Raw genomic sequence first — 25,373 nt, forward strand, 5'->3', positions numbered from 1 at the left:
ATCGGGACAGCTATAGAAACTTTATTTAATTCACAGAAAAAGGGAAAAAGAATATTATAATGTTTATTGCTTCTATAGAGTTAGGACTCTATATTTAATCTTTTCTCAATAAACTACTCAAATGCCAAATCGATTAATAGTTTCATAATTCTAAACTAAACCAAAATCGAGAGAAGGTTTGGTTATGATTCCTCCTTTCGAATGACAATCATTAATTTTGAATCAATTGGAAAAAAAAAAAGTGAATCAAATTCATGAAAAAATTAAAATTTTTCTGATAATTTTCTCAACTACTTAGCTTGAAATATTATATGAAAACCAAATAAGAAATATATGACCATCATGAAAATCACATCGCATTTATTCTACGGTTTATTGTTATCCATCAAGAAAAATATGTTTTTATTCGGTTACTGATTACGAGCCATTATCTCCACTATCTCTTCTCTTTCACAATGCTCTCGTCTCGTTCTGATGACATATCTTAATTTTGTCATAACACAATAATATCATCAATGAATAATGTATCGAGATTTTTTTTATTATCATATCTATAACAGTAGAAGAGGACAAAATAGGACTGTCGAGAATCGGCTCCACACTTGATCGCCTATGTCTTTGCTCATGAGTCTTATCACTTTCTACCTATTATCTTTATCTTATATTATTACCCTCGCATCCCTAACTTAAATTATTTTTTCTATTATTATTATTATTTTATTCATATATCTCATTCTTTTCGTTTTGCCCAAGACAGTGAAGATAACAAACGAAGGATAGAGGGGCTCATATATGAAAACTATCATAAGTACCGATTAAGATATTCAGGGGTGGTAGGTAAAGAGGGAGAGCAATAAGGATCTGTAAGAGTAATAAAAACGAGGGTGTTTTATAAATTTTATTTATAGAAAGGAGGATTTCTGTAAAAAAAAATCAAAATTAGATTTTTTTTATTAATTTACCTAATAAATAACAGAAAAAAAGGGGATAAAAAGGAGAGAGATTAGAGCAATTGGTCCTCATTGGGGCATCCCACCCGCAAAAGAAGAGACGTCACCTCCTTCAACTTCTCCCCCACCTCCGAAGTATTGTCTCCCGAGGAAAAATCCATTGACTCTCGCACCAACACCCTCGTTTCTAAATTAATCTTTTCTCAATAAACTACTCAAATGTCAAATCGATTAATAGTTTCATAATTCTAAATTAAACCAAAATCGAGAGAATGTTTGGTTATGATTCCTCCCTTGGAATGACAACCATTAATTTTGAATCAATTGGAAAAAAAAAAGTGAATCAAATTTATGAAAAAAATAAATTTTTTCCCATAATTATCTCAACTACTTAGCTTGAAATATTATATGAAAACCAAATAAAAAATATATGACCATCATGAAAATCATATTATATTTATTCTACGGTTATCTCTCAAGTTTAATTAACGAAGGAAAGAAGAAAAAAATATATTTATTCGGTTACCGAGCCACGGTCTCTTTTCTTGCACAAAATATGATAGTAGAAGAGGACAAAATAGGATTATCGAGAATCGACTCCACACTTGATCGTCTATGTCTTTGCTCGTGTCTTATCACTTTCTACCTATTATCTTTACCTTATATTATTACCCTCACCTCCCTAACTTAAATTATTATTATTATTATTATTATTATTATTATTATTATTATTATTAGTTATTCGTATATCTCATTTTTTTCGTTCTTACCCGTAATCTCGCCAAGGACAATGAAGATGACAAATGAAGAATAGAGGGGCTCACACATAAAAACTATCATAAGTATCGATGAAGATATTTAGGGGTAATAGGTAAAGAGGGGGAGCAATAAAGATCTTAAGAGTAATAAAAATGGGGTGTTTTATGAATTTTATTTATAGAAAGGAGGATTTCTGCAAAAAAAAAAAAAAAAAAGGAAAAAAAAAGGTGAATTTACCTAATAAATAACAGGAAAAAAAGGGGATAAAAAGGAGAGAGATTAGAGCAATTAGTCCTCGTCGGGGCATCCCACCCACAAAAGAAGAGACGTCACCTCCTTCAGCCTCTCCCCCACCTCCGAAGTGTTGTCTCCCGAGGAAAAATCCATTGACTCTCGCACCACCGCCGCCCGGCAACTGGATTCTAACCCTTCGACGCTCCTACCCCTCGTCCCTTCCAATCAAAGAGAGTAGGTTTTCTTTCGGTCGGATCGTGGAATCGCGATCGACGGCCGCGTGGTGGTATCGGGAGGGAATCGTGCGGATCGGAGGAAGCCCTGGATTTGAATTGTAGGAGATGTGGTGGGACGGAGGGCGGTTCTACTGGGGGAGTAAGGAGGGGAGGGAGGGGATCGTGGTGGTGTTCGCGTGGTTGTCGAGCCAGGAGAGGCACTTGAAGCCCTACGTGCAGCTCTACTCGTCCTTCGGCTGGCGGTCGCTCGTCTGCCATATCGATTTCCTCACCTTGTAAGTGTCAACTTTTTCCTTCTCGTTTTCCCCCTCATCAGATTACTTACGCGTGAGGGCAGGGAATTTACATCGAGAGATTTTTCTGGTCAAGCAATCGTAGTCTGCTTGATTTCTTGAAGTGTTATGAACAGAAGAAAGCAGGATTTCTTCCTTTTATTTTCTATATTTTGGATTTGTGGTTGGGCCATGTTTTTTGTGCATCAAATTTGCAACTTTGACATTTTTGCTGGTTTCTTAAGGCGAGTATGTTGATTTGTAATTTTATGTCAAAGAGCTAAGGATAAACAGAACAAATGAGACACTTAAATGAGGACCTTAGATGAAATTTGCTACCTTTTCAAATTATGCATGAATCGATTATCTTGATATGCAGTTCTGAAAATTTAGCGAGAACATGCACCTGCTTTAACATCACTGACTCGCAACTTCATGCCTTTCTGAATTACTATTTAATATTAGCCGACATGATAAATTTTTTGTCTATTAGCCAGGATAATGACATCATCGAGCATTTAGCAGCATAGTGAAGAACATAGAAACAGTATGAAAAATAAAGTACCTGACTATCTGCCTTCATTATTGGTTCAAGTGTTAGGTGGTATCGTTTTGGGATATCAGCTTAAATAAGATTAGTTAGTCCAGCAACACTTTTCATCTTCATCTAATCATCTTACCATCGAATGTCTTCTAGAAAGAGAAATAGTATGTCCGACTGGTATTTCTCCATTAGACGTTTGTTTCTTTTATCAGTAAAATTTCTGATATCTTTTGTCATTTATTGCCAAAAGCTGGATGCCTCAACCACAACAAACACTTCATGATTCCTTTTGGTTGGCAGACTAAAGTAAGTATACATGCTCGAAGAAAGGAGATTTAGAGTGGTGTACATGCAAATATTATTTTGCGGGTATACGTGCTAAAACACATAACTAGAGTGATTAATGTGCAGAAACCATTCTCTACTATGGTTATATCATATATCAGTGTGTGAAAACTCCTTTTGAGCCCATAAGTCAATGATTTATGCAGGTTTTTACCTGAGAAGGCTGCATCACTAGCTGATGGTGTACTCAGAGAGCTTCTTCAGGTGATTATATTGATCCGGTAGCTATATGCAGGGGATTTTATATGTGCATATACTGTGGAAAATATGAACTTATGATTATTGCATGTAATCATAGCTCATGTTGGCATGTAATGATCTGAATTTTGGATCCCAGAATTTTGTGATAAAGCCTTGCTCATCCTCTTGCTCATTCTCTTCCTTCCTGCCCTCTCTCTTTGCCCTACTTTTCTCCACAGGAAACCAACCTGATCCATTTCCAAATAGTTCTACTGGTCGTGAGGAGTGATGAACCAGGACTCTCACAAACTGTCTTAATCAATTATTGCCATTTCGTGCCAAAAGGGCATCGGTCTTATTATCTTTGTGATTAAATTGGCCTGAAAGTGTTGGCATGGTGACCACAGTCTGTCACATGCTACTGGCTCGAGTATGTAGATCTTAACTTAGATTTCCTTCTCTTATTCAATGTTTTTTAAGACAGCATTTTTTAACAAATAGCAGTAACCGGAGACTGTGAAGTAAACACCAGAACAAGGAGATTATTCAGTGAAAAATGTGGTTTGATTTGGAAGTCGAGGGCTAATTTTTGTCTTTACTGATCAGTGATCGACATACAGACCAACATCTGTGGTTGGCTTGGTGGTGCATTCGCTATATCTGAGTTGCCATCTATACCTGGGTTACACTAGGATGTTCAGAGACTTATTGAAGTATAGATCCATTAAGTGGTCTGGAGATTAGGCCTTATTGTTGTATGTTAACAGATCATCATTAAATAACCATCATGACATTTTTTTTTCTTTTGCATTGGAGTAACAGGAACTTAAGATTAGTCCATCACCCATTGTATTCGCTGCTTTTTCTGGGGGACCGAAAGGATGCATGTACAAAGTTCTTCAGGTCTGTTTTCTTCCAATACACAACTGTTCCTTGACTTTAGTTTCTTAATTTAATCAACTTTAATAATAAGCATTAGCATCTTTCTTCATTCCAGCTGATTGACCAACAGTGCAAAGGACAACTTGATCTGGTATATTCTTGTTCCTTAAGTTAAAAATTCTAACTTGTTTGTTGTGACTTGTCTCTATGCAATATTTTTGTAGGACTTGTTACAATTGGCAACTACTGACCCATGATGTGTTAGAGCTGATAGTGAGATAATTTTGATTTGTTTATTGCTTTATTGTAGCTTAGTGCAGATAGCTTAGATCTAATTATAAGCATGATAATGACTGTGATATTTATTTATTTTCTCTAATTACTTGCAACTGAAGTATATTTTGCTGAAGTTAATATCTTCTTTATTTCTTAAAGCACGACTATCAGCTTGTAAAAGACTCTTTATGTGGACAAATATATGACTCCACTCCAGTAGACTTTACAAGTGATTTGGGCACTCGATTTGTTCTTCATCCATCTGTTCTGAAAAGGCCCCGCCCTCCTAGAGTTGTGTCATGGATGGCAAAAGCCTTGGCAAATGGCCTGGACACTCTCTTCATAAGCAGATTTGAAGCAGAACGTGCCGACTATTGGCAGACTCTGTATTCTTCAGTTGTAAGGCTCCATTTTCTTTCCCACATCTGCTTATCTTCATTAAAGCTATCCACTTTCTTCTTCTAATTGATTAAGTAAACAATATCATGCAGAATGTTGGCCCATTCCTCATATTTTGTTCCGAAGATGATGAACTTGCTCCCTTCCAAGTCATCTGTAATTTTGCTCAACATCTGCAGGAACTTGGTGGTGATGTTAAACTAATAAAATGGAACAGCTCGCTGCATGTAGGTATGTTTAGTTGTTAATTTAGTTAGCGATGTCTTAAGGATGCTTTTGAAGGTCTTGGCAGTTTAACATTTATGGTTCTTGTTTGAGTCAATATCAAATAAGAATAATTTACGGTTTACATTTATTATGGTAGTAATTCAGTCATTTAATGTCCAGAGATAGTTATGCTAAAAGCTGACTAAGATGAACACTGACACAAGGTGGTCCTAGAAGATTGAGACAAGTTTGTTTGACATGTTAGATATCATATTCAAAATGTTCTTCTGAATTGCTAATATCTAATGCAGATCTTGTCTGGATTTACACAATATTTTAGGCTTTTCTAATCAACATGAGAAGGGTTCTGCAAGTAAAAGAACTCAGGCTGCATAATCTTATACAACAGTAATCCGACGGCCGGCCCATACGCGAGTGGCACCAGCTTGTTATTGTTACATTAACTATTTCATCTCGCCACTGGCCAAAAAAGAAGCCAAGATGAAAATTTTAAATCTTGGCTTGCTATTGATTAATGGCAAGTCAATTTGTACACCAGGATCTTTCCTTTGGGGTGGTGATTTTTATGTTCTATTTGCTTCCATGTCAGTGCCTTTAAGATTTTATAGTAGAATTTGTTCATGATTTGGATTAACCATTCTTTTTACAGGTCATTACAACCTTCATGCATCTGATTATAGAGCTGGTGTGTCTGAGTTGCTTGTCAAGGCAGCTACTGTCTATTCACACAGAAGGAAAAAATCACAGGGTTTGCAGCGTCATTCAATATCTCAGTCAGTTTGCAATCTTCATAAAGTCGCAGCGAGTTCTAATGAGAGCCTAAAAAGAGTAGCAATTGACCCAAGTGATCATTTTTTCTTGCCAAGCTCCATGGAGTACAATGGCACTAAAGAATCAAGCTTGCAGACTGGAGAGCTGTTCCACATGCAGAACATACCAAGCATCAATGCTCATGGTGTTCTGGGCCAGTTGCTTTTTGATGTGTGTGTTCCTAAGAATATAGAAGGCTGGGACATAAAGCCATCCGCCTCGTTGAACGGGAGGCCAAAATTTGCTTCTGCTCATCGTCCACGTGGTCCATTTTTTCCAATGAAATGCATACGGCGATCTCGATTGTAGAATTTTTGACTCAAAAGGAAACCAAGTTTTCTGCGGAATCTGATGAATGCTAATATTTTCTCATTTCTTGAACTAGAAGAAATAAGAAGGCTTAAAGGAATGTACAGTAACTTCGAAGCGTGTAGTTTTTGTTGTGTGGAAGAATGACTGTGTAATGTTCCTAACAACAGATATTTGTAAGATCATTTGTTTTCATTGCAGAGCATAAATTTGACTCAGCCGATACAAAATCATCAGTTGCCACTGAAATTTTTTTTTTCCTTGAGAAACATCATCCTCTTCCAGGAAGAATTGGCGCCGAGAAGGAAAACAATTTTACTAATCCAGCATGACATTGAATTTTTGTGTTGACTGATATGATGAGTTCAGAGACTTATTTACATGGAAGAACTTGATCAGATCTGTATCGACCAGTTCAGTTCCAGAAATTGTATCTTGTCATTCCTAGGTCCTGGGACCTGAATGATCTGTTTTATAAGAGTATTGCTTTGATGTCTTATCTTAATTCATAAATTGAAAACTATTTTGTTGTTGCTATAGAAACTTGGATGAGGGTTGCCTTTTTGCCCATGAGCATACTGTATCTAAGTCTTCCTGATGCAGATACCATTGCTTCATTGTTCGTTCCCATAACATATATTATTATATCCAGGTTTCATTAAACAATGAGCGTACCAAATGCCTACTATTATTGCCTCTTGGACAGCCGAGGTTTGAATTTTTATGCTTATATATATATAAGTATCATTCACCATTTCAAATATTTTAATTTTCATTTAAAATATAAAAAAAAAAAATAATATAATGTTTTTTTGCATTATAATGAGATCTTAAAGAACAAATAATTAATTTACAATGGTTAAAAAGATTAACTACGATAATGTTTAGACAAGTTTTTAGGTTTTGAAGGATGTGTGTTAAATTTAAATTTAGAAGAATAAATACGAAAACATATTTCTTTTTATGATCTGTTATCCTCTTCGTCACCGCAACCGACATTTAACGTCTTGTGGCATTCGCTTATTCTGAGAGTCCCGAAGGCCTCGGAAATCGACGGTGGATTTAATGTGCGAACCACGAAGGCAAAATCGACGGTGGATTCGATCTCGGAAGCACGAATGTAACCCGAAATCCCCACCGATCTTTCTTGGGCTCGCACTCCAAAGGAATGCCAGATGTTAAAAGGAGGAGTTTTGCGTTTGAGATTTCGGTCGCTGGGGGTGAGGGGGCGTTGTTAGCCGCGGGAGTCAGATCGGTGTCGCCCCTTCACCCTGGAATTTCTTGGATCCGAATATGCTTCGATCCCTTCGCTGTTGTTAGCCAGACGGCGTCGCAATTGGGCCCCGTGGCTCCTACAAAGACGACGGTTCGGAATGTGGGCTTGAGTCTAGGGAGGTGTTTGGGTTGGTCATTTTACCTTCTTCTGCTCATTTCCGTGTCAGAGGAGGTATTTGTGGTCTAGAGCTTCGTAAAGATCGCATCTTGCAGAGATTTCGTGGTTCGTTGATCTACTTTTGTTCTCCTTTCTTCTTATTGATTTGTTGTTTCCCATGTAATTCTTCGAGTTTTGGACATCTTCGACGTTCTTTTTTCCGGATTCTTGGAGATTTCGTCAGGATGGTCTGATTTTGCCAGTCTTTTTTGCTTGTGATGACGGTTTCTCTGATCTGCTGAGTCCGGGCTTGTTGAGGGTTCCTTCGACTGAGTCTCTTCCTGCCGGTCATTTGTTGGCGAAACGTGAATTCTTTGTAGGTTTTATGATTTGTAACTGTGCGGAAGGTGGACATAGGGGAAGAAGATGTATGCCGTGGGGAAGATCGGCAGCTACATCTCTCGGGGGGTGTACACCGTCTCGGGCCCCTTTCATCCATTCGGAGGAGCGGTGGACATCATCGTTGTCCAGCAGCAAGATGGGAGCTACAAGTCCTCGCCGTGGTATGTCCGGTTCGGGAAGTTTCAAGGTGTCTTGAAGACAAAAGAAAAAATTGTCAGGATATCTGTTAATGGCGTTGAAGCTGGATTCAATATGTTCTTGGACCATAAAGGAGAGGCCTTCTTCCTCAGGGATGCGGAAGCTGGGGAACCAGAACCCGTCTTGTCGCCACCAACTTCTGGGGATGAGACAGAGGAAAGGGTGAAGAATGGGGGATTTAAAAAGAAACGGAGCTTTGATGTCGAGGGTGGACAAAAGGAGCTAGTCACCCGGGTGGATAATGGGAACGGTAAGCTTGTGACTCGAACAAGTTCAAGACGATCAGCGATCTTAGGACTTATGTTTGGACGGAAGTCGATCAAGGAAAACGGCAAGGGCGGAAATGTGGACAGGGTTAGCTCAATGGAGCGTGCAGAGATTGCAGCTGACCTCTTGGAAGTGAAGTGGTCAACCAATCTGAAGCCCAATGACCAGAGATCTGACAGTACTCAGGTAAAATCATCTGAGGATAGCGAGATGAATGTTTGTGTTGCTGATGAAGAACATGATTCTCAGACAATTTTGCCAAATGATGACTTACATGGTGATGAAAAGCTCGATTCTCATGGTGAAGGGATGGATGATGATTTTAGGAGAAGCATTTCAAGCAGAAGTTGTTCAGAAGAAGAAAGAGATAATGACCCTTCATGTCCAAGAGTCACTGAGGAAACCACAGAGACATATACATCTGAGACTGGTGATAGGGAAATGTCTGATCAAAGTAACTCTGAATTTGTCTTTAGGAACCCTGTTGTCGAGCCTAACTTAGATTTTGATGCAACTTCTTGTGATGCTTTTGTTTCACATGATGAGGAAATAGGTGATGCACATAGGAACCTCATGCTTTCTGAAAAGAATTCCGAAGAGGAAACCTCCCAAGAAATGGTTGTGCAGATTTCTACCTTGGTGGTTAGTGATACAACTGATAGAAACAAGTTGATCTCAGAATCGGTGACAACACAATCAGACAAGATTGATACCCAGAATCCTGGTTCAGCTGCATATTACGATGACACACAACAATTGCATACTGGAAGCTCTGTGGGTTCAACAGGAGGCATTTTTACATGTGATAGTGACAGAAATGGAATTACTTCTTCCAGCTACCATGAGACTGTTGAAAGGTCAGTTACTAGAATTAATTTTTCGGATGACAAGCCTTCTGGGCATTTGGACTTTCTTTCTATTGGGGCTGAGCAATGTGAGAATGGATTTTTGTGCGACACTAGTAACATGGTTCAAGAAGTAAATGACCTGTTAGCATCAAGTGCATCATTGAGTAAAGAAAATTCAGATCGTTGCCATGACCAGGGCTTGGAAACATCTAGAGTTAGTGAGTCTTATGTGTTTGAAAAATTGCAATGTGACTATACCAGAAATGGGGCATTTGAGGATTCAGATAACAGTGTGTTTATTACTGAATCTGTTTCCAATTTAAGCTCTGAACAATTCTCAAGCTGTATTCCCTTTTTATACAATCCACAGTTGCTAAGCTGTGAAGATGAAGTCATATCTACGGATGTTATTGCAGAGGAATCTTCTCATGACAAAGAAACTGACTTTCAGCAAATTGATCTCTTTGGGAATCACCATCAGATGAGGGAAAGAAAAGCTGCTCAAGTCACCTCTTTTCCATTTTATGTATCAAATGATCCACTTAATTCTGGTTCTTCTGCAGAATCACATAGCATTTGTGATATACCTAATTCTTGCAACTCGAGCAATGTAACTCAAGAAATAGGAAATTTTGATGTAGGTATTAATCTGAAGAGGTCCTATTCTTTTGAGGAGATTAATGTTGCTCAAGATTTTGGTATCTCTAGCCCTACAGAAGTAGCAGAATATCATGTTCCCTGCTCTGACATCTTGGAAGATGTTCAATTTCCATTTAGTGATATCGACAATTTTAATATGAAAGATATTGACGCTGAGCTATCAAACAATAACAAGGTTGTTCATGCTGAACATCAGCTGACACCCACTGCATGCTGTGATCTAGAAGAGCAAGACCTGCAAATAAAGAACCCTAAACAGCCTCTGGAGGGAATTTCTGATGTTCTAATATCTCCTTCTAGTCCAATAAGTATCCAGGGATGCAAGACAAGTTCTCGAGAACCTGAACTATCATCTAGATCATTGCCCGTTATTCGTAGTCATATTAAGGATCTCGAAGGATCAGATCTATGCTCAATGAGTTGCTCATTGGAATCAAAAACTGACATATGTAAGCTGGACATGCTTAAGAATGAAGATTCTAGCTCTTCAAGGTTGGTGGCAGAGCTTCAAACAGAAGCAATGCAAGGATATACATCTGTTGCTGCTGCTACTGCTAGCTCTGCTCAAAATGAGGAGGAACAGAAAGGCACTTTGGCAAATCCCACCGTTGGTAAATAAGTTTGCCTTAGACATTTTTGTCATCATGTTAACATAAATATCAAAAACAATTATCATATGGAAGGATTAGTATACATACTATGCGAAGTTCCATGTAGGCTAGTATACATCAGAAGCAAAATTTGTCAAACATGACATGATATGGTTGACTATTCATCATGATAGTGCATGATTTATTATATGGAAGGATACTGTAGATAATATCATAACAGTATCCCATAGTTTTACTAAGATTGACTTTAACCAAAGTAGTCAGAGCTGGATGAATGTATTGATGATTTTGTATTGGCTGTTGCAAAAGTATCTTTTATAGATTCTAGATCACTGCACATGATCCTGTATGTGTTTATGCTTTAAGAAATCATATATTGGGTCACTTAGGAGAGTTGTTCAGCAAAGAGCTTGCATCTATCGTTCCTACTCCAATCAAGTGTAAATGATTATCCAATTATAGCATTAAATTCAAGTATATGATCAAGTTTATGGAAAGTTATCCTAATGATTTTTATGTTGAATGCTTCATGCAGAGTTATCCCTCTGCAAGCAATTGTTATTTGAAGGGATGGGAGCAGGTGCAGCTCGTCAAGTATTTGATGCTGAAAAGGTGAATTTGGAGCAATTTTCTGCTTTGGGTCTGTCTCTTTTGAAGAATGAAAAACTTGTTGTCAGAATTGGTGATAGATACTTTCCATGGAATGCAGCTGCACCTATTATCTTGGGAATGGTTTGTTTTGGTCAGGAAATAATATTGGAACCTCAAGGTATGATACCTGTGGATGGAGATGAGGAAAAAAATGGAGCTTCTAGAAGCATCACACCATCTCGAGGGAGTTGGCTATGGCCTTTCTTGAAAAGGTCCAAGACCATAAGCAATGCTCACGCAACCTCTAAAGGTACCAATGAGATGGATGTGGATCTGGCTTCCCAAGGGATTGGAAACATGACTCAACAAAGTGACATGCTGCAAGCCAAGAACTCTAAGAAGGTGCAGTCACTTACTCCAACATCTGACGAAATTGCTTCCTTGAATCTCAAAGAGGGCCAGAATGTGGTTACGTTTAGTTTCTCAACACCAGTGCTTGGATCACAGCAGGTTCTCGCAGTCATTGTTTCTTCTTTTATATTGTGTTCAATCTCTCTTTTTTTCATCACATTCGTTTAAATAGTACCTAATTAATCATATTGAATAGGTTGATGCAAGGATATATCTTTGGAAATGGAATACTCGGATAGTTATCTCTGATGTAGATGGAACTATCACCAGGTAAGCACTATACTAGTTCTAATTAGACATGCTTGTGTGCTGCTTTCTTTTACTGTGGCCAACTCATTCTTTGGCTACCTTGTCTCAGATAACATTCATCCTTATTTTGGGGTTGTAGCAAGCAGTGGGATGGAACAGTAGTGGGCCCTTGAATCATGTCAGATACCCTGTTTCTTGTAAATTGTTGTATATTATGACCTACTGACATGATTTCAGGGATCCATCTCTTAGACATGGATTTGCTGATATTAATATATGAAACACTTGCTTTTTCTATGGATAAGCCATGTAACCAATGTTGATTGTCAATGGTGCATTCTGATCAACTTGTATGCTTATGAGCTGGTTAGGCTATTATCCATTCTGTTCTTAGTAGGTAAACTTTAGCTAGAGGACATTGAACTTTTTGTTGTCCTAATTTCTGGATCTATTCGCTTTGTAAAAAAGGCTTCGCCTGCGAAGTCTTGGCCTGATCTCTGATTTGTTCATCAATATCTTCTGATGTGTGTGGAAGCTCTTTTATTCCTTTGATTGAAATTAATAGACCATGACATTAGGCCAATGGAGTCTTGCAATGTGTATACTTATTAGAGTTTAGTTGATTATACTGTCATTTATTTCTTGTTCCTTTTGGTAATACTAATATTATTGACATTATGAAACAAAGCATGCTCGAGAAAGCAGGATTAGTTTCCTTTTCACTGACTTCAGAAGATTGCTTGTCTGACAGTTTATAATCACTAATATGATAGACATTGCTAAAGATGCACAACTGAGATTTTGTATGCACAACAACAAGAAGCTATATATCCCAGCTATTTGGGGTCACCTACATGGAATTTCCTGCCATTTAGCTTTGTATCAGGCACCGTCTCTATGTATTGCATACAACATGCAGTAAAGATTAACACTTAAGTTGGAGACATGAATAATTAAAATGATTCCTTTCACGAAATCTTGTTGCTCTTTGTTCTAAGATGCTTGTATGTGAAAACTTTGAGATTGCATGGTTTAAAAGTTATGACTTGTGAAATATATGTAGTTTTCAAGCTTTATAAAGTCATACTAATTCTTTCGTTATGTAATTGTTGGATGCTTATTGGGTTCTTTACTATCAAGTAAGTCATGAAGTTCATAAGTTGTACCCTGTCTGTTATGTCCTTTTCTTCTGTAGATGTTGCATGCAAGAAGTCTGTGGGATACATGTTTCATAATTTGTTGCAGCAGAATTGGTGGTGGAGAAAAATTATTTGGAGACAAAATTATTCATTCTAAAATGTTTCTTTTATCTGAATCATTGTTTATATGGCAATTGTTTATTTTTGGCGGTCAAATTTCTTTGACTAGGAGATTTTGTGGCTGATTATCTGCTTTTGCTCTATACTTTACAGATCAGATGTTCTTGGGCAGTTCATGCCTTTGGTTGGTATAGATTGGTCCCAGACTGGTGTTGCTCATTTATTTTCCGCAATCAAGGTTTAGAAAAATTTCTCAATTTACTGCATTGGGAGCTTATTATCTACAGTCATGTTTTATTGTCACATTTTTTGATCATACCAGCACAAGATGTTGGTTGAAATTTATTTGTTGCAATGTATGAAATTGATACTTACAATATTTGCACAATTGCATATACTAGATGCATGATGCATAAGAAACTTATGCTTTGGAATTACTGATCATAAATTTTGTCAAATCTCAATAACTTGGAGTTGGCTTTATTATGATAACTGTTCTTCAGAGGTGCGTACTGAATTAATGGAGGCTTCCTGAGAGCACTTCGCCTCTAGTTTTGATGGGTCAAATGTTTCAAATAACTTACCTTATTATTAGTATTTAGTGGTGCAAAACAAAATTTTAACAAGTATCTATTTGGTGTTTGGTCTGATAATTTCTCGCTTTAATAGTTTTTATTGGGAAATAAAGATGGCTGTCAATTTACTAGGATCTAAGGACAAGTTGATGATTATGGTCTAGCCGGTTGGCCTTGGCATATTTTAAGATAAAAAAACCAGCAGGTTATCGGTCAAGTCTCTAACTATAAAAAATATTGGAACCCCTTGTGCTTAAGCTGATATTGTGCTTTACGTTATTCTGTCTTTAACCATACTCGAATATCAGAACTATTAGTTGTTGAAATTTTCTTCAGATATTCTGTCATTTTAATATTATGTTGGTAGAGATAGGAGAGTTGGAGGTATTTTTTGGTCTTCTAGGAACTTGAATACCTCAAACTATATATCATAAGGTCATTAAGTCATATTAGACCACCTCATCTGTCTATTCTATTAATTATTATTTCCCTCCATAATCATGTTACTTCTTGTGTAATCTGTCATTGTTTTGGGACAATTTGTCCTGCTGTCATTTTAGCATGCGTTCAGGCCTGCAATTGACACCATAATGCACCTGTCCTGATCACATGTCCTAGACATCCCGTTTTAATGGAAAGCGCACACTTGCCGGTGCATATTGGTCTTGACTGCAAGAAGCTTTCATTTATTCTGATTTGAGATAACATGATAGGGGTTGCAATACTTGTTCCAACTTGACTCTCTCGTTGAGATTTTGTTTTGTGTTGAGTCTTACTAATTAGAGAAGCACCCAGTCATTAAAATTCAGTTCAAGCAGCAATATTTTCTGTGTCAAACATATATTAAGTGAATATCTCTTTTTCTTTCAGGACAATGGATATCAATTGCTATTTCTCAGTGCCCGTGCAATTTCACAGGCTCATCTGACACGACAGTTCCTTTTCAACCTTAAACAGGTGATACATGAAAAAATGGCTTTCACAGGATAAGTAATTGGTAGTTGTGGCTTGTTTGTAAGTGGCAGAGGCAGCAATGAACTCTTTGTACTTCACCTTTTGGGATCTAACCATGTCTCAATTTGCAGGATGGAAAGGCTCTGCCAGATGGTCCAGTTGTCATATCTCCTGATGGTCTCTTTCCTTCACTTTACAGAGAAGGTCTAGACTCTAGTCTTTTTTTTTTAAATGGTCTCTATATGAAAAAGGCATGTGGAAACTTAGAATTATTTCGTTCCTATCATTCTCTCTTGTACAAGCAGCTTTTGCTTTGTTTGTTGGAAATTATTTGATATGCTAATTCCGATGTATCTATAATTTATGGATTTTGCTACTTTTATACCTAGGGTTGTTAGAAATGTGAATGTTCTAGGCTTTTTTATGACATGTCTGAGCAAATAACTAGGCATGTGCCATTTTGCATTCTGAAGTCTTGATGATTGCATATTGTTTGATAGCTGTGGGCATTAATAGATACCAATATATTACAAAAACCAAATTTAGGGACTGTAGAATTTGTCTTATCTTGCCTTGACCTATTGATCACTATTGGCACGTACTTACCTTTTAGTATTTAAATTATAAAAAAAACTGTTGATACTAGAGTCAGGGAGTTCAGCATTAAGTATATAGTAACTATTATATCCTCTAGGTGATTATCAGCATTTTTTTCCCTATTTCAAATTTTCTTGAATTGCTAAGGAGATCTCTTGCTATGATGTTCACAATAGTGAAGTTTCACTAAGAGTCTAAGATTGTTGAATATTGTTATAGAAACTATAGACATACTCCTTGTGCGGAACCTTTTTGTATTAGTTAAACTTTATTTTTATACATCATATCAGAATTTGCTACCTATAGTTGTTTTACAAGATATAATTAAGTTGCTTCATGAGAGGAATGGAGTTAATAATTTGATCTCTTATAAATGATATGAGTAATCCTGGAGTTTATTGATTGCAGTTATCAGAAGAGCCCCACATGAATTCAAGATCTCATGTCTAGAGGTCAGTCCTGTTCTCTGATGCTGTTTTTTTTTTTTTGAACATTTGCTTATTGTACTGTAGTTTCCTCTTATCTGATCTTCGATAGTCACATGCTACATCTGGATATGATCTCCTAATTTTCCAATACTTTGTGCTGTTTATGGAGTTCAGAAGTGTTGTATGTAACTAAGAAAATCTCGAAAAACTCTATCACAAAGTGCCCACTTTTGATTCTGTACAAGTATTATATATATCACAAATATTAAATATTTTTTAAATTTTTTTTCCTGCTAAAAAGAAAATGTTGTCCAGCTCCTAAAATGTAGGGTTTCATGCTAGATCTGGATGTGCTGCTGCTGAATTAAAGATCAATCTGTAGTTAATTTAAGTTGTTTGCTTCTCTTTCTATGGTTTATAAGCAACGACGAATCTTGGTTTGTCTATGATAAATGTATAATATATAATTACTATGTTCTGTCTTTTTTATTTTTCCCTATTTTTTTCATTGCTTGACAATCTCTTCTGCATAATTAGAGAAACTGATACAAGTCAATTCAATGGCATTCCTTTTTTAAATCTTCTAGACACGTTGAAAATTGTGTTTTGTATCCCCATCCATTATCCTCTAATTGAGAAGTTGGTACGATATCTTAGTAGAAGAATCTCGGTGCGAAGTGCTAACTATTACATTTCTTTCTTTTACCCGAAGAGAGGGTAAGTCAACCCATTGGTTGTCTATATTGTGTATTTGATTATGGTAGAATGGTTGTTCTAAAAAGATTATTAACCAAGGAAAAGATAAGGGGAAATAGATACTACAGGGATAACACAAAAATACTCCATCCAAGTTCAAGGTTTATTTAAAATTACACTTGGTTTTATATATAAAGTCTTTTAGTCACTTTACCTATTCTCATATCATTAATAGTAATTGTCATACCTCTTCTAACTATAATAACTGTACGTACCTTTAGCACATGCCAGGACCATCTTAAGCACATCTTAGTACCATCTTAAACAAGTCTCCTCTATTTTATCCTCTATCAAATCTGGACCTAATTGGTTATGAATGAGGACATATCTTTTCCTATCTTTTATAATAATTTTACACATCCATTTCAATATTCTCATCTTGATTTGTGACTACATAAACCTTTTGTATATATTATTTCGTAATATCCCAATAATCAATCCATAAAATATTATTGATCTAACAATTGTCTTATAGAACTTTTCTCTTAATTTAAAAGGTACTCAATGATTACACAGAATTCATGACATCGCTCGTCGTTCATGAGTAGCATTCTTCACAAACTTTCTGGTTTGGCCAATCTTCAGTGACTTTTGCTTGCCACTTGGTTGGTTTAAATTTGGATGAGTTTGTGTTCAATCAAAAGCTGTCTACTTTTGAGTATCACATTACATGTAAAGTACTTTCTGCAGTTATAGGTACAAAACTATTCAAATACTTTATATTATGCAGTCTTCACTAATCAAGGCATCAAATAGATGTCATGTCCCCTTGTCCTTCCTAAAATATTGCAACGGTAGGCCTGTTGTTGGATTTTGCAAATAGTTAGACACCACAAGGCGAAATTCGTACACAAAGACGTCAATTTCTCAACAGCTGATTCTGAGAAGCTCTTTGGAAACTCAAACTTATTGAGAAAACTTACCCTTTTTTTGTAGCTTCAGGACTCTTTTACTCTTTTTTTATGAAAATAGTAAATGTTGTTATTCCTTATAAAAAAAGGTGTCAATTTTTCCTTAATCTTCATAGTTCTATATATATCTATTGTTTACAGATTTTTGGTTTGTTTATTTTATCAAATCTGGATTCTGGAAGGTCTTTACTTAGAGAATGACATAGGGCCTCATATTTTTCAGGCTATTAAGGCACTTTTCCCACCTGATTGCAATCCATTCTATGCTGGCTTTGGAAACAGGGATACTGATGAGATTAGTTACCTCAAGGTTGGAATTCCTATAGGCAAGATCTTCATTATCAATCCTAAGGTACATATCCAAGTCATTCTGAGGAATGCAATAGAATTATGAGATATATGTTGAAGACTGAATTTTTTTTCATAATTGTTTGCTAATACACAGGGTCAGGTCGCAGTAAATCGCCGAGTTGATACAAGATCATATGCTTCACTCCACGAGCTAGTCAATGGAATTTTTCCACCAATGTCCTCATTAGAACAGGTCAGACCTTGCAATCATTTCAGTTTCAAGACTTTCAAAATTCAAACTCATTGCAACTTGTGAAGTTGTATAGTGCCTTATTTTAGGTATATTATCTATAACAGATGATCTTCGCCATCTGTTGTTATCAATTTACCTAGATGTTTATTTCAATATTGTATCTGATAATAATCTAATCTTCTTTAATTATTGCTCAGGAGGACTACAATTCATGGAATTTTTGGAAATTGCCTCTTCCTGAAGTAGAAATTTGAACCTCAAAACAATTTCTTTATCAGCAAGAGGACATCAATTGGCGCAAGAATGCTCACATATGCGGGAAAATTCAGGTAGATTTCTTTTGTTTTCTGATATACGATTTATGATTTATCACCATGATGATAACCAACTACCGCTAGTTACTCGAATTCTCAAACAGCAGTTAGGGTGCTAATGCACATATTTGAAGAAAGGAGAAATATCATTTTGCATTAGGAAATTAATTGAAACGAATGCTTGCATATGTTATCAGGAAAATACAGGTAGATTTCTTTTAATATCTGATTTATGATTTTATCATCGTAATGATAACCAACTAGGTCAGTTACTCGGACATGGAAGCAGTAAGGGTGCAACTACATATATTTCAGGAAAGGTGAAAAATCATTTGCATTATCAGTAGGAATATGTAGCTTATGTCTACGTAGGAATGGACTAGTATTCTGCCACCTTATGGAGACTGTGATACAAATATGGATGAAATGTTATCTGAATTTCCTGTTTTCATAAATGACGAAAATTTCCAGCCAGTCATCGGCTGGTTGTGGCAATTGCTGAAATGTGTGATCCTATGGCATTTCTTTCTTGGAGACTCCTTTTGGCCACTCTCTAACTCCAAAAGAAGGAACTCAATTAACATAAGCACTTTGTTGTTTCTTCCTAATACCGAACTTAGCTTATTGACCTGAACCTGTGCTCTCCCCGAAATACAAGTATGTCGGTCGTTCTGAACCTTTCCCATTAATCACAGATTGGCACTTCAAGCTGAAAGAAGAACAACCAGCGCCAAACTATAGCTTCAAATCACGGGCGGGCAGCATCTTGTTGATCTTGATTTTGTTTTTATTTACTCTAAAAAATCTGAACCTTTTGCAGGCCAATTACTTGTTGGTCATGGCAAATGCATATAATCCAGTGGTCGGACAATGTACATAGGGCGTGAACAAGTCAAGGATCGGGATCTTTCATACACAACAAATTTGTATACTTCTACTATAAGGTCACTCGACCAATGTCATCATTGCTTTGGATGTACTACTTCATGAGAAAAGAACAGAATTTTCGATGCATGTGACAGTTGAAGTTGATAAAATACCCTACTCTGTCTTAGATTATGCAAGGTTTCAAGGATCAGAGGTCCATCATATTGCCGCAACAAATGTTCACATGGTTCGCTATGTATAATGACAGCATTACGAACAGCATGGTTTACTTATTCATTTATTTCCTTTTCCGAGACAATGGAGTGCGTAAAATCTTTCAGTGAGAAGGCACATATGATAATGAGCAATAGAGATTGTTAACTTGATAAGCCTCTTCGCATTTTACCGAAAATGTGAACTTTGTGATGAGCTTGGTTGGGAATTAGATAAATGTATGCGGACATTGATGATCTTGCTATCTAATTATTCTGATGCTTTTATGAGACTAAAAAGCTTGGAATTTTGTACAGGGAACCAAACATTGCTCCTTCCTAAGGTGAGTTTGCCCCCTGCTCTGTTAGTGTATCATGAACAGTATTCATATCTCTTGGTGATTCATTCATAAAAGGTGAGACAGAAAAGGGTGCTCAAAGCATAAAAGAAATCTTTCACTGCATTCCACACATTATTGAGATCTCTGATGGATCGGAACAATAGGATCTTTGGTTTCCTCCTCTCACCATTATTCTCTACAGGCACAAACCGTATGAACCCTATCAAAATCCAACCATCGGAGACGTAGATAGATATGATCTATCAAAAGAATACCAGCATTGCTTACTAAGCCTGCGAACGACTCCTCACTCCGTCGTCACGGTCCTGCCATTCCCTGATACCTTCAGCCTCCAATGGCCGTCCCCGAACCCCAGCTCCGCCGCCTGCCGCCTCTCCTGCTCCAGCTGCTCCCTCCTCGTACCCGAAAGGCTACAGAATCGCTGCAGCCCCGCCTCCATCTGATCGTGCAGCTTCCACCACGTCCCGTGCGCTGCGTCGCTGGCGTAAACGCGCTGGTCTCCGACGTTCCAGTTGCAGTCGTAGTCCCTGTAACACATCCACGGCTTTAAGCCGAGGTAGTGTATGGCGTACAGCTCCGGTGGGTCCGCGGCCAAGAGGCGGTTCTTCATGCTCGCCTCCGCCGTCGTGTTTGACCAGAAGTTCTTCAGGAAGTTCACCCGCCGCGGCAGGCGGTGCCACCACACGAACGCCTCGTTGAGGAACCCCTGGTCGCCGCCGTTGTACGAGATCACGTCCTCGCGGCTTGCCATCAGTGCCTTGAAGGTGCAGTGCGATGGCTCGATGACCATGATGCCGGAGTTGAAGATGACGCCGTCGTTGCCGGTGGCGGAGATCTGAGGGAAGCGGAAGAGCAGGTCGAGGTTGCGGAGGACGAGGATGTCGGCGTCGATGAAGACGACCCTGTGGTAATCGGTGAGCTGCCACAGGCGGAGCTTGCTGTAGTTATACTCGTTGTAGGAGTCCTTCTGGGCGTGGGGGTTACGGATGCGGTCGATCTCGCGGAGCGTCCACCCGGCTGCGGCGAGCGCCCGGAGCTTGTCGTGGGGGATGGACTTGTCGTGGAGCAGCAGAAGGTCGCGGGTGGAGCCGGTTCGGACGATGCTGTGGGCGAGGATGATGGCGCCGCACACGTACGTATCGGAGGAGTGGAGGACGGTGGCGTATGCCTCCCGGCGGTGAGGGCTCACCGGACCGCCGGCGAGCTTCGATGCATCGTAGACCACGTCAATTCCTGGAAATCATTGCCGATACCATCCAGATTAGATTTTTCGACTAAGACATGATTCAATCGCAAGATCTTATTATCAACAATAATCAATCAAACTATCTAACATCTTCAATTTACTAAATAAGATCTTTACATCGAATTGGCCTTTTCTGTCCCTATACATCTCCATCAAAGCCTTGCAAGTTTACTCGTTTTCTTAGCATTGACAGGTAAGAAGAGAAAAGATAATTGAACTTTGAATGAAAGGGTTGACAGAAATAGATGGCTTCAAGGAAAAGCATGATGTTGATCCAGCTGAGATATCAACAGCAGTGCAGGTTCTTCTCCACCAACCAATTGTGATGGATGCATGGACTTCCTTTGCTGTGGAGGGGACAAGCTCTCTCATATCAGAACCTGCCAGTCTTTCTCATGCCAAAGCTCCCTATAGACATGAGGAAACATCTGTAGATCCATGCTGTTGTATCTTTTTAACTCCAATGAAGTCCATGCATCCATAATGATGGTGGTGGGTGGTAATGATGATAGAAAGCTGGAAAAGAAGAAGAAATCATGCCGAGGAACAAGGAAAAAGAGTTGGATCATGGCAAAACTCACAGTACTCTGTCCTTCAACACGCAGGACTGAGCGAGGTGGAATGTATTTATGCCACCGACAGCAGTCTTTGTGTCCCACATGTCCATGCAAAGACTTGTATTGCTATTGCTCTGTTCTACTCATCCGAGATAAAAGGCTCTTATCACAGTCCTTTTCCTGTGAGAGATGTGGATGTTTTCGCTACCTAAAGCTAAGATTCCAATCAATTGATTGGCGACAAGTCTGCCCAATGCACAACTAATTCAGAAGGTTTATAGTGGTCATAATATTATTAGATGTAACCATAGAACTTTTGATCTCATTCTCTTTCTCTGGAACTATATGTTAGATCCAACTTTTGACTGGATTAATGCTAATGGGATCTATCAGGATATCTATCACTAGATGTTAGATCTAACTTTTGACTGGATTAATGCTAATGGGATCTATCAGTATAGCTTAGATTTTTTCCTGTCAATCAATTTATGCTTTTATGACAACCAGTCATCCTACTAGGCATTTACTGTGTATGATTTAAAGATCTATATAGCCGATATTTAAATTGGCAACTAAATCGATCATTTATCTTCTTCTTGAAAGATTTTAGAGAACAAAAGATCAATTTTTTTGAAACTTCATCTTATTATATGGTAAATCTGTGACTGTCATGAAGAAAGAAGGCATAACAGTGACGGAGCAAAAGGTCGAACAGCTGGGCGCACCTTTTCCCCACAGTGGCAAGGCCAGATTGCAAGAGCCGACCGGCAGCGCCACCTTCTGCTCCAGCCGCCGCGCCTCCGGCTCGTACAGCCACCACTTGCCTTCCCTCACCACCATCTCGTCGCACGGGAACAGCTCCATCATCGGCCGGCACGCGCTCAGGAACACCACCTTCACCGCACCCCGCGCGTCCCTCCTCCCCCTACGCGCCGCCGTGGTCGCCGCCACCAGGTGGACCTGCAACCTGGACACGTCGCGAGACCACCCGGCGGTCCCCGACCGCCGGCACGGAAGCTTGGCCACCACCACGTCCACATTGCCGTACAAGGAAAAATCGGGCATGGGGAGCTCGGGGCACGACGGGCCCTCGTTCTCCTCCTCCTCGTCGATCCACTCGGGGAACAGGTCCTCCCACTTCAAGTTCTCGGACACCCGCTCGAAGTCGACCGTCGTCGTCCTCCCACCGACCAGTCCCCACTCGACCGCCTCGTCCTCCACAATGTTCACCAAACCAAGCTTCACGTTGCCGTGCAGCGTTCTGAGGAAGCCGGGAACCGTCTCCATGGCCGTTCGGTTCTCCCTCGCAGCCTTCCTCTGAACCAGCACTCCTTCCACCTGCAAAATCCCAACGTTGAGCTCTTCAAACACAACGATACCACCAGCCGCAACCACGTTTGAGCTGGTTTCTATACGCACAGCAGCAGTACTCACCTTACCTTCTTCACGTGGCAATCGCGCAAGGAACAGCGGACGATCTCGGCGGCGGCGTTCTGTTCGTAGACCGACGAGGGCTGTAGGAGGAGGAGGAGGATGTAGGAAAGAAAGAAGAGGCTGAGAAAGGCGAGATTGATCTTGATGACGAGAGCTTTGGATGCAACGGTCTTCATCATTCCACTCCCTAAGCCCATACTACTACTACTACTCATCGCCGCTTCTTCTTAGCCTCGTCCGACCTTTGAGTACTTATTAAGTTCTTGGCTTCTCTCTTTAATGTGAACTCATTCCTGCTTGCAAGCTAAGAAGCTTTTGCTTGTCCAGCTCCATGTTCAGTAGTTCTAACTACACAGTGGTTGGGATGTAGAGAGATAGAGAGAGAGAGAGAGAGAGAGAGAGAGAGAGAGAGGGACGGGAATATGAGGTGGGGAAGAGGTAATCAGAGAGACCCACGTATATCTCAGATGACTGTTTGGCTACACAACAAAGGGAAGGGGAAACAGAGAAAGCTTCATTCATGGTTAGTACATCTTCCATTTTCTAGAGAATTATTCTTCTTTACAGGGTTTAGGATTCTGATGTCCGAAAGTAAATCTATCCTCCCATCATCAAATATCATGAGAAGCATCAACTCGAACATGAGATTTATCACTTACTACGAAATCAAAACATAAGAATTCGATACAAAATATTCCAACACTTGCAACGATCAATATAATTGGGAAGGAAACTTCACATGTAAAAGTTACTCTGAGATCCATTGGCAATTAATCATTGCATGAGCCATGAGTCCCTACCTGGCAGCCAATAATTCTGGAACTGTAGGGTTGTGAAGCCACTCTCATTTCAGACAAATGGAACAATCAATATACAAGCAGCTGCTCATTTGCAAATGGAAAGAAACTTTTGGAGTCATTATTGCCATCTTTCACTGACCAATAAAAAAAAGAAAAAACCCATCATAAAAAAGTGAGAAACAAGTCATGCATGTCTCTTAAATAACAGCAAAATTTTCTTTTCCATGGGCCCTTGTGGTACAACTGTGAATATTATTTTCTCTAAAGCTGATGAGCAATTAGCAACTTCATTTTCTGATTGCCATCATAGAACAAGGGAACACAATCAACTCAATTCTGACCCCCCTAGTGGAGATTCTTTTGCAGGGGATTGTCTTTCTGCACAGCAGAGCTTCATACTCCATTAGGCTAAATCAATGAAATCATTTTTGTTGACATAAGACTATTTAGATGCAATAGCTTTTATTTTCTTATATATATATATATATATATATATATATATATATATATATATATATATATATATATATACACACATAAATTTCATAGAAATTCATAAGGCCAGATGCTCAGTATCTATTCTTACAAAATTTCCCTTATTATTATTTTCTGGGTGGAAGATGATTCAATTAATGTTAGTGTTGCTTGGCTCCAGCAGTATTGGAAGAGTAGTGAAACATCTCCCCTTACAATTGCTAGAAACTAAGGCTGTAAGCTATAACTATGATAGGTATTAGATGGACAGGTGAATTGATGTAAATTTTGAGACAAGTAAATCTACATTATATATTTCTTTGAGGTTTAATCTTTTATTTCATGTAGATATACAAATGAGATGAAAAGTGGGAGTATTATGGACACCTTTCTGGAGACCCTCCATAACTTTTTGTTTACAGGTGTCATGTATAATTTTGATGTTGATTTAATAGTTCGACCTAAATTTAAAGTGGTTGAAATATGTGATATGATTCATTTGAAAGTAACTGGGCACCTGAGAGAAGCAAACATCTGAAAGTTTCATGCTATCTAACTTACTTCAGTTGATCTCAATCAAAACAATCACATGTTACACAGCTTGATCTGCTGACTCAACAACTATATGGTCAACACTTTGAAAGAATGGAACACCAGGAAGAACTGAAAGAGAGCCTTTTGTTGTTTCTGTAATTTAAATCTTCCAAGCAATCATGGTGATCATTTGGTCAGTGACTGGAAACCAGGGACTCGGAAGGTGGCCATACATGCACCAAAGATTGATGTGGCAGCACATGAAGCCAATGCTGAGCTGAGAGGTGAGGGTTGATGCATCAAGCACTTCATCTTCCAAGAAAATGAGTGAGATGTGAGGTATGCTGTCATGGCTTGCCCCCCCCACCGCCCCCCCCCCCCTTCTCCCTCCTTCAAAGTTGCCTTTTGTTACCTACACTTTGTTCTTTTATGGAGGATTTGGACATGGCAACCAACCCCAGTAGGTAAAGACTTCTGTGGAGAGGAGGAGACTGAATTGTCTTTGAAATCTATTTA

General features: G+C 38.7%; 3 protein-coding genes across 10 annotated transcripts; 2 read left to right on the forward strand and 1 right to left on the reverse strand.

The window, feature by feature from the left end:
• The first annotated feature begins 1,991 nt into the window (after positions 1 to 1,991).
• On the forward strand, positions 1,992 to 6,642 carry LOC135676061 (uncharacterized). 2 transcript variants are annotated; one of them, XM_065186850.1, is made up of 7 exons: positions 1,992 to 2,454; positions 3,487 to 3,544; positions 4,343 to 4,423; positions 4,518 to 4,553; positions 4,850 to 5,077; positions 5,170 to 5,308; positions 5,955 to 6,642. In XM_065186850.1, the coding sequence occupies exons 1-7, from the start codon at positions 2,285 to 2,287 to the stop codon at positions 6,422 to 6,424; spliced, it is 1,182 nt and encodes a 393-aa protein (XP_065042922.1). In that variant the 5' UTR covers positions 1,992 to 2,284; the 3' UTR covers positions 6,425 to 6,642. The 2 variants fall into 2 exon arrangements, with proteins under 2 accessions (XP_065042922.1, XP_065042921.1); XM_065186849.1 differs by having other exon boundaries at positions 1,993 to 2,454; positions 4,838 to 5,077.
• Positions 6,643 to 7,580: 938 nt separating this feature from the next.
• Positions 7,581 to 19,557, forward strand: LOC135676062 (phosphatidate phosphatase PAH2-like). 6 transcript variants are annotated; one of them, XM_065186855.1, is made up of 13 exons: positions 7,582 to 7,922; positions 8,177 to 10,782; positions 11,318 to 11,394; positions 11,530 to 11,883; positions 11,981 to 12,054; positions 13,446 to 13,530; positions 14,738 to 14,824; positions 14,953 to 15,025; positions 15,827 to 15,870; positions 17,737 to 17,865; positions 17,959 to 18,057; positions 18,255 to 18,386; positions 19,067 to 19,557. In XM_065186855.1, the coding sequence occupies exons 2-12, from the start codon at positions 8,223 to 8,225 to the stop codon at positions 18,309 to 18,311; spliced, it is 3,639 nt and encodes a 1,212-aa protein (XP_065042927.1). In that variant the 5' UTR covers positions 7,582 to 7,922; positions 8,177 to 8,222; the 3' UTR covers positions 18,312 to 18,386; positions 19,067 to 19,557. The 6 variants fall into 6 exon arrangements, with proteins under 6 accessions (XP_065042928.1, XP_065042929.1, XP_065042927.1 ...); XM_065186852.1 differs by having other exon boundaries at positions 11,318 to 11,883; XM_065186853.1 differs by having other exon boundaries at positions 11,318 to 11,883; positions 19,192 to 19,557.
• Positions 19,558 to 19,880: 323 nt separating this feature from the next.
• On the reverse strand, positions 19,881 to 23,425 carry LOC135676063 (UDP-glucuronate:xylan alpha-glucuronosyltransferase 2-like). 2 transcript variants are annotated; one of them, XM_065186858.1, is made up of 3 exons: positions 23,055 to 23,425; positions 22,341 to 22,953; positions 19,881 to 21,045 (listed from the first exon to the last, which is right to left on the reverse strand). In XM_065186858.1, the coding sequence occupies exons 1-3, from the start codon at positions 23,262 to 23,264 to the stop codon at positions 20,099 to 20,101; spliced, it is 1,770 nt and encodes a 589-aa protein (XP_065042930.1). In that variant the 5' UTR covers positions 23,265 to 23,425; the 3' UTR covers positions 19,881 to 20,098. The 2 variants fall into 2 exon arrangements, with proteins under 2 accessions (XP_065042930.1, XP_065042931.1); XM_065186859.1 differs by having other exon boundaries at positions 23,050 to 23,177.
• Positions 23,426 to 25,373: the final 1,948 nt, after the last annotated feature.

The sequence above is a fragment of the Musa acuminata genome, chromosome BXJ1-6, assembly GCF_036884655.1.
Source record: "Musa acuminata AAA Group cultivar baxijiao chromosome BXJ1-6, Cavendish_Baxijiao_AAA, whole genome shotgun sequence".
Classification (NCBI taxonomy): Eukaryota; Viridiplantae; Streptophyta; class Magnoliopsida; order Zingiberales; family Musaceae; genus Musa; species Musa acuminata.

What these genes read in the sequence shown, in the direction of transcription:
- LOC135676061 (XM_065186849.1), top strand. Translation starts at nt 2,285, where the DNA reads ATGTGGTGGGACGGAGGGCGGTTCTACTGGGGGAGTAAGGAGGGGAGG. An exon ending in TACTCAGAGAGCTTCTTCAG is followed by an intron (nt 3,545 to 4,342) that starts GTGATTATATTG and finishes TTGGAGTAACAG; the next exon opens with GAACTTAAGATTAGTCCATC. An exon ending in GAACAGCTCGCTGCATGTAG is followed by an intron (nt 5,309 to 5,954) that starts GTATGTTTAGTT and finishes TTCTTTTTACAG; the next exon opens with GTCATTACAACCTTCATGCA.
- LOC135676062 (XM_065186852.1), top strand. Translation starts at nt 8,223, where the DNA reads ATGTATGCCGTGGGGAAGATCGGCAGCTACATCTCTCGGGGGGTGTAC. An exon ending in CAGTGCTTGGATCACAGCAG is followed by an intron (nt 11,884 to 11,980) that starts GTTCTCGCAGTC and finishes CATATTGAATAG; the next exon opens with GTTGATGCAAGGATATATCT. An exon ending in ATTTATTTTCCGCAATCAAG is followed by an intron (nt 13,531 to 14,737) that starts GTTTAGAAAAAT and finishes TTTTTCTTTCAG; the next exon opens with GACAATGGATATCAATTGCT.
- LOC135676063 (XM_065186858.1), bottom strand. Translation starts at nt 23,264, where the DNA reads ATGAGTAGTAGTAGTAGTATGGGCTTAGGGAGTGGAATGATGAAGACC. An exon ending in GCGATTGCCACGTGAAGAAG is followed by an intron (nt 22,954 to 23,054) that starts GTAAGGTGAGTA and finishes GGGATTTTGCAG; the next exon opens with GTGGAAGGAGTGCTGGTTCA. An exon ending in CTTGCCACTGTGGGGAAAAG is followed by an intron (nt 21,046 to 22,340) that starts GTGCGCCCAGCT and finishes AATGATTTCCAG; the next exon opens with GAATTGACGTGGTCTACGAT.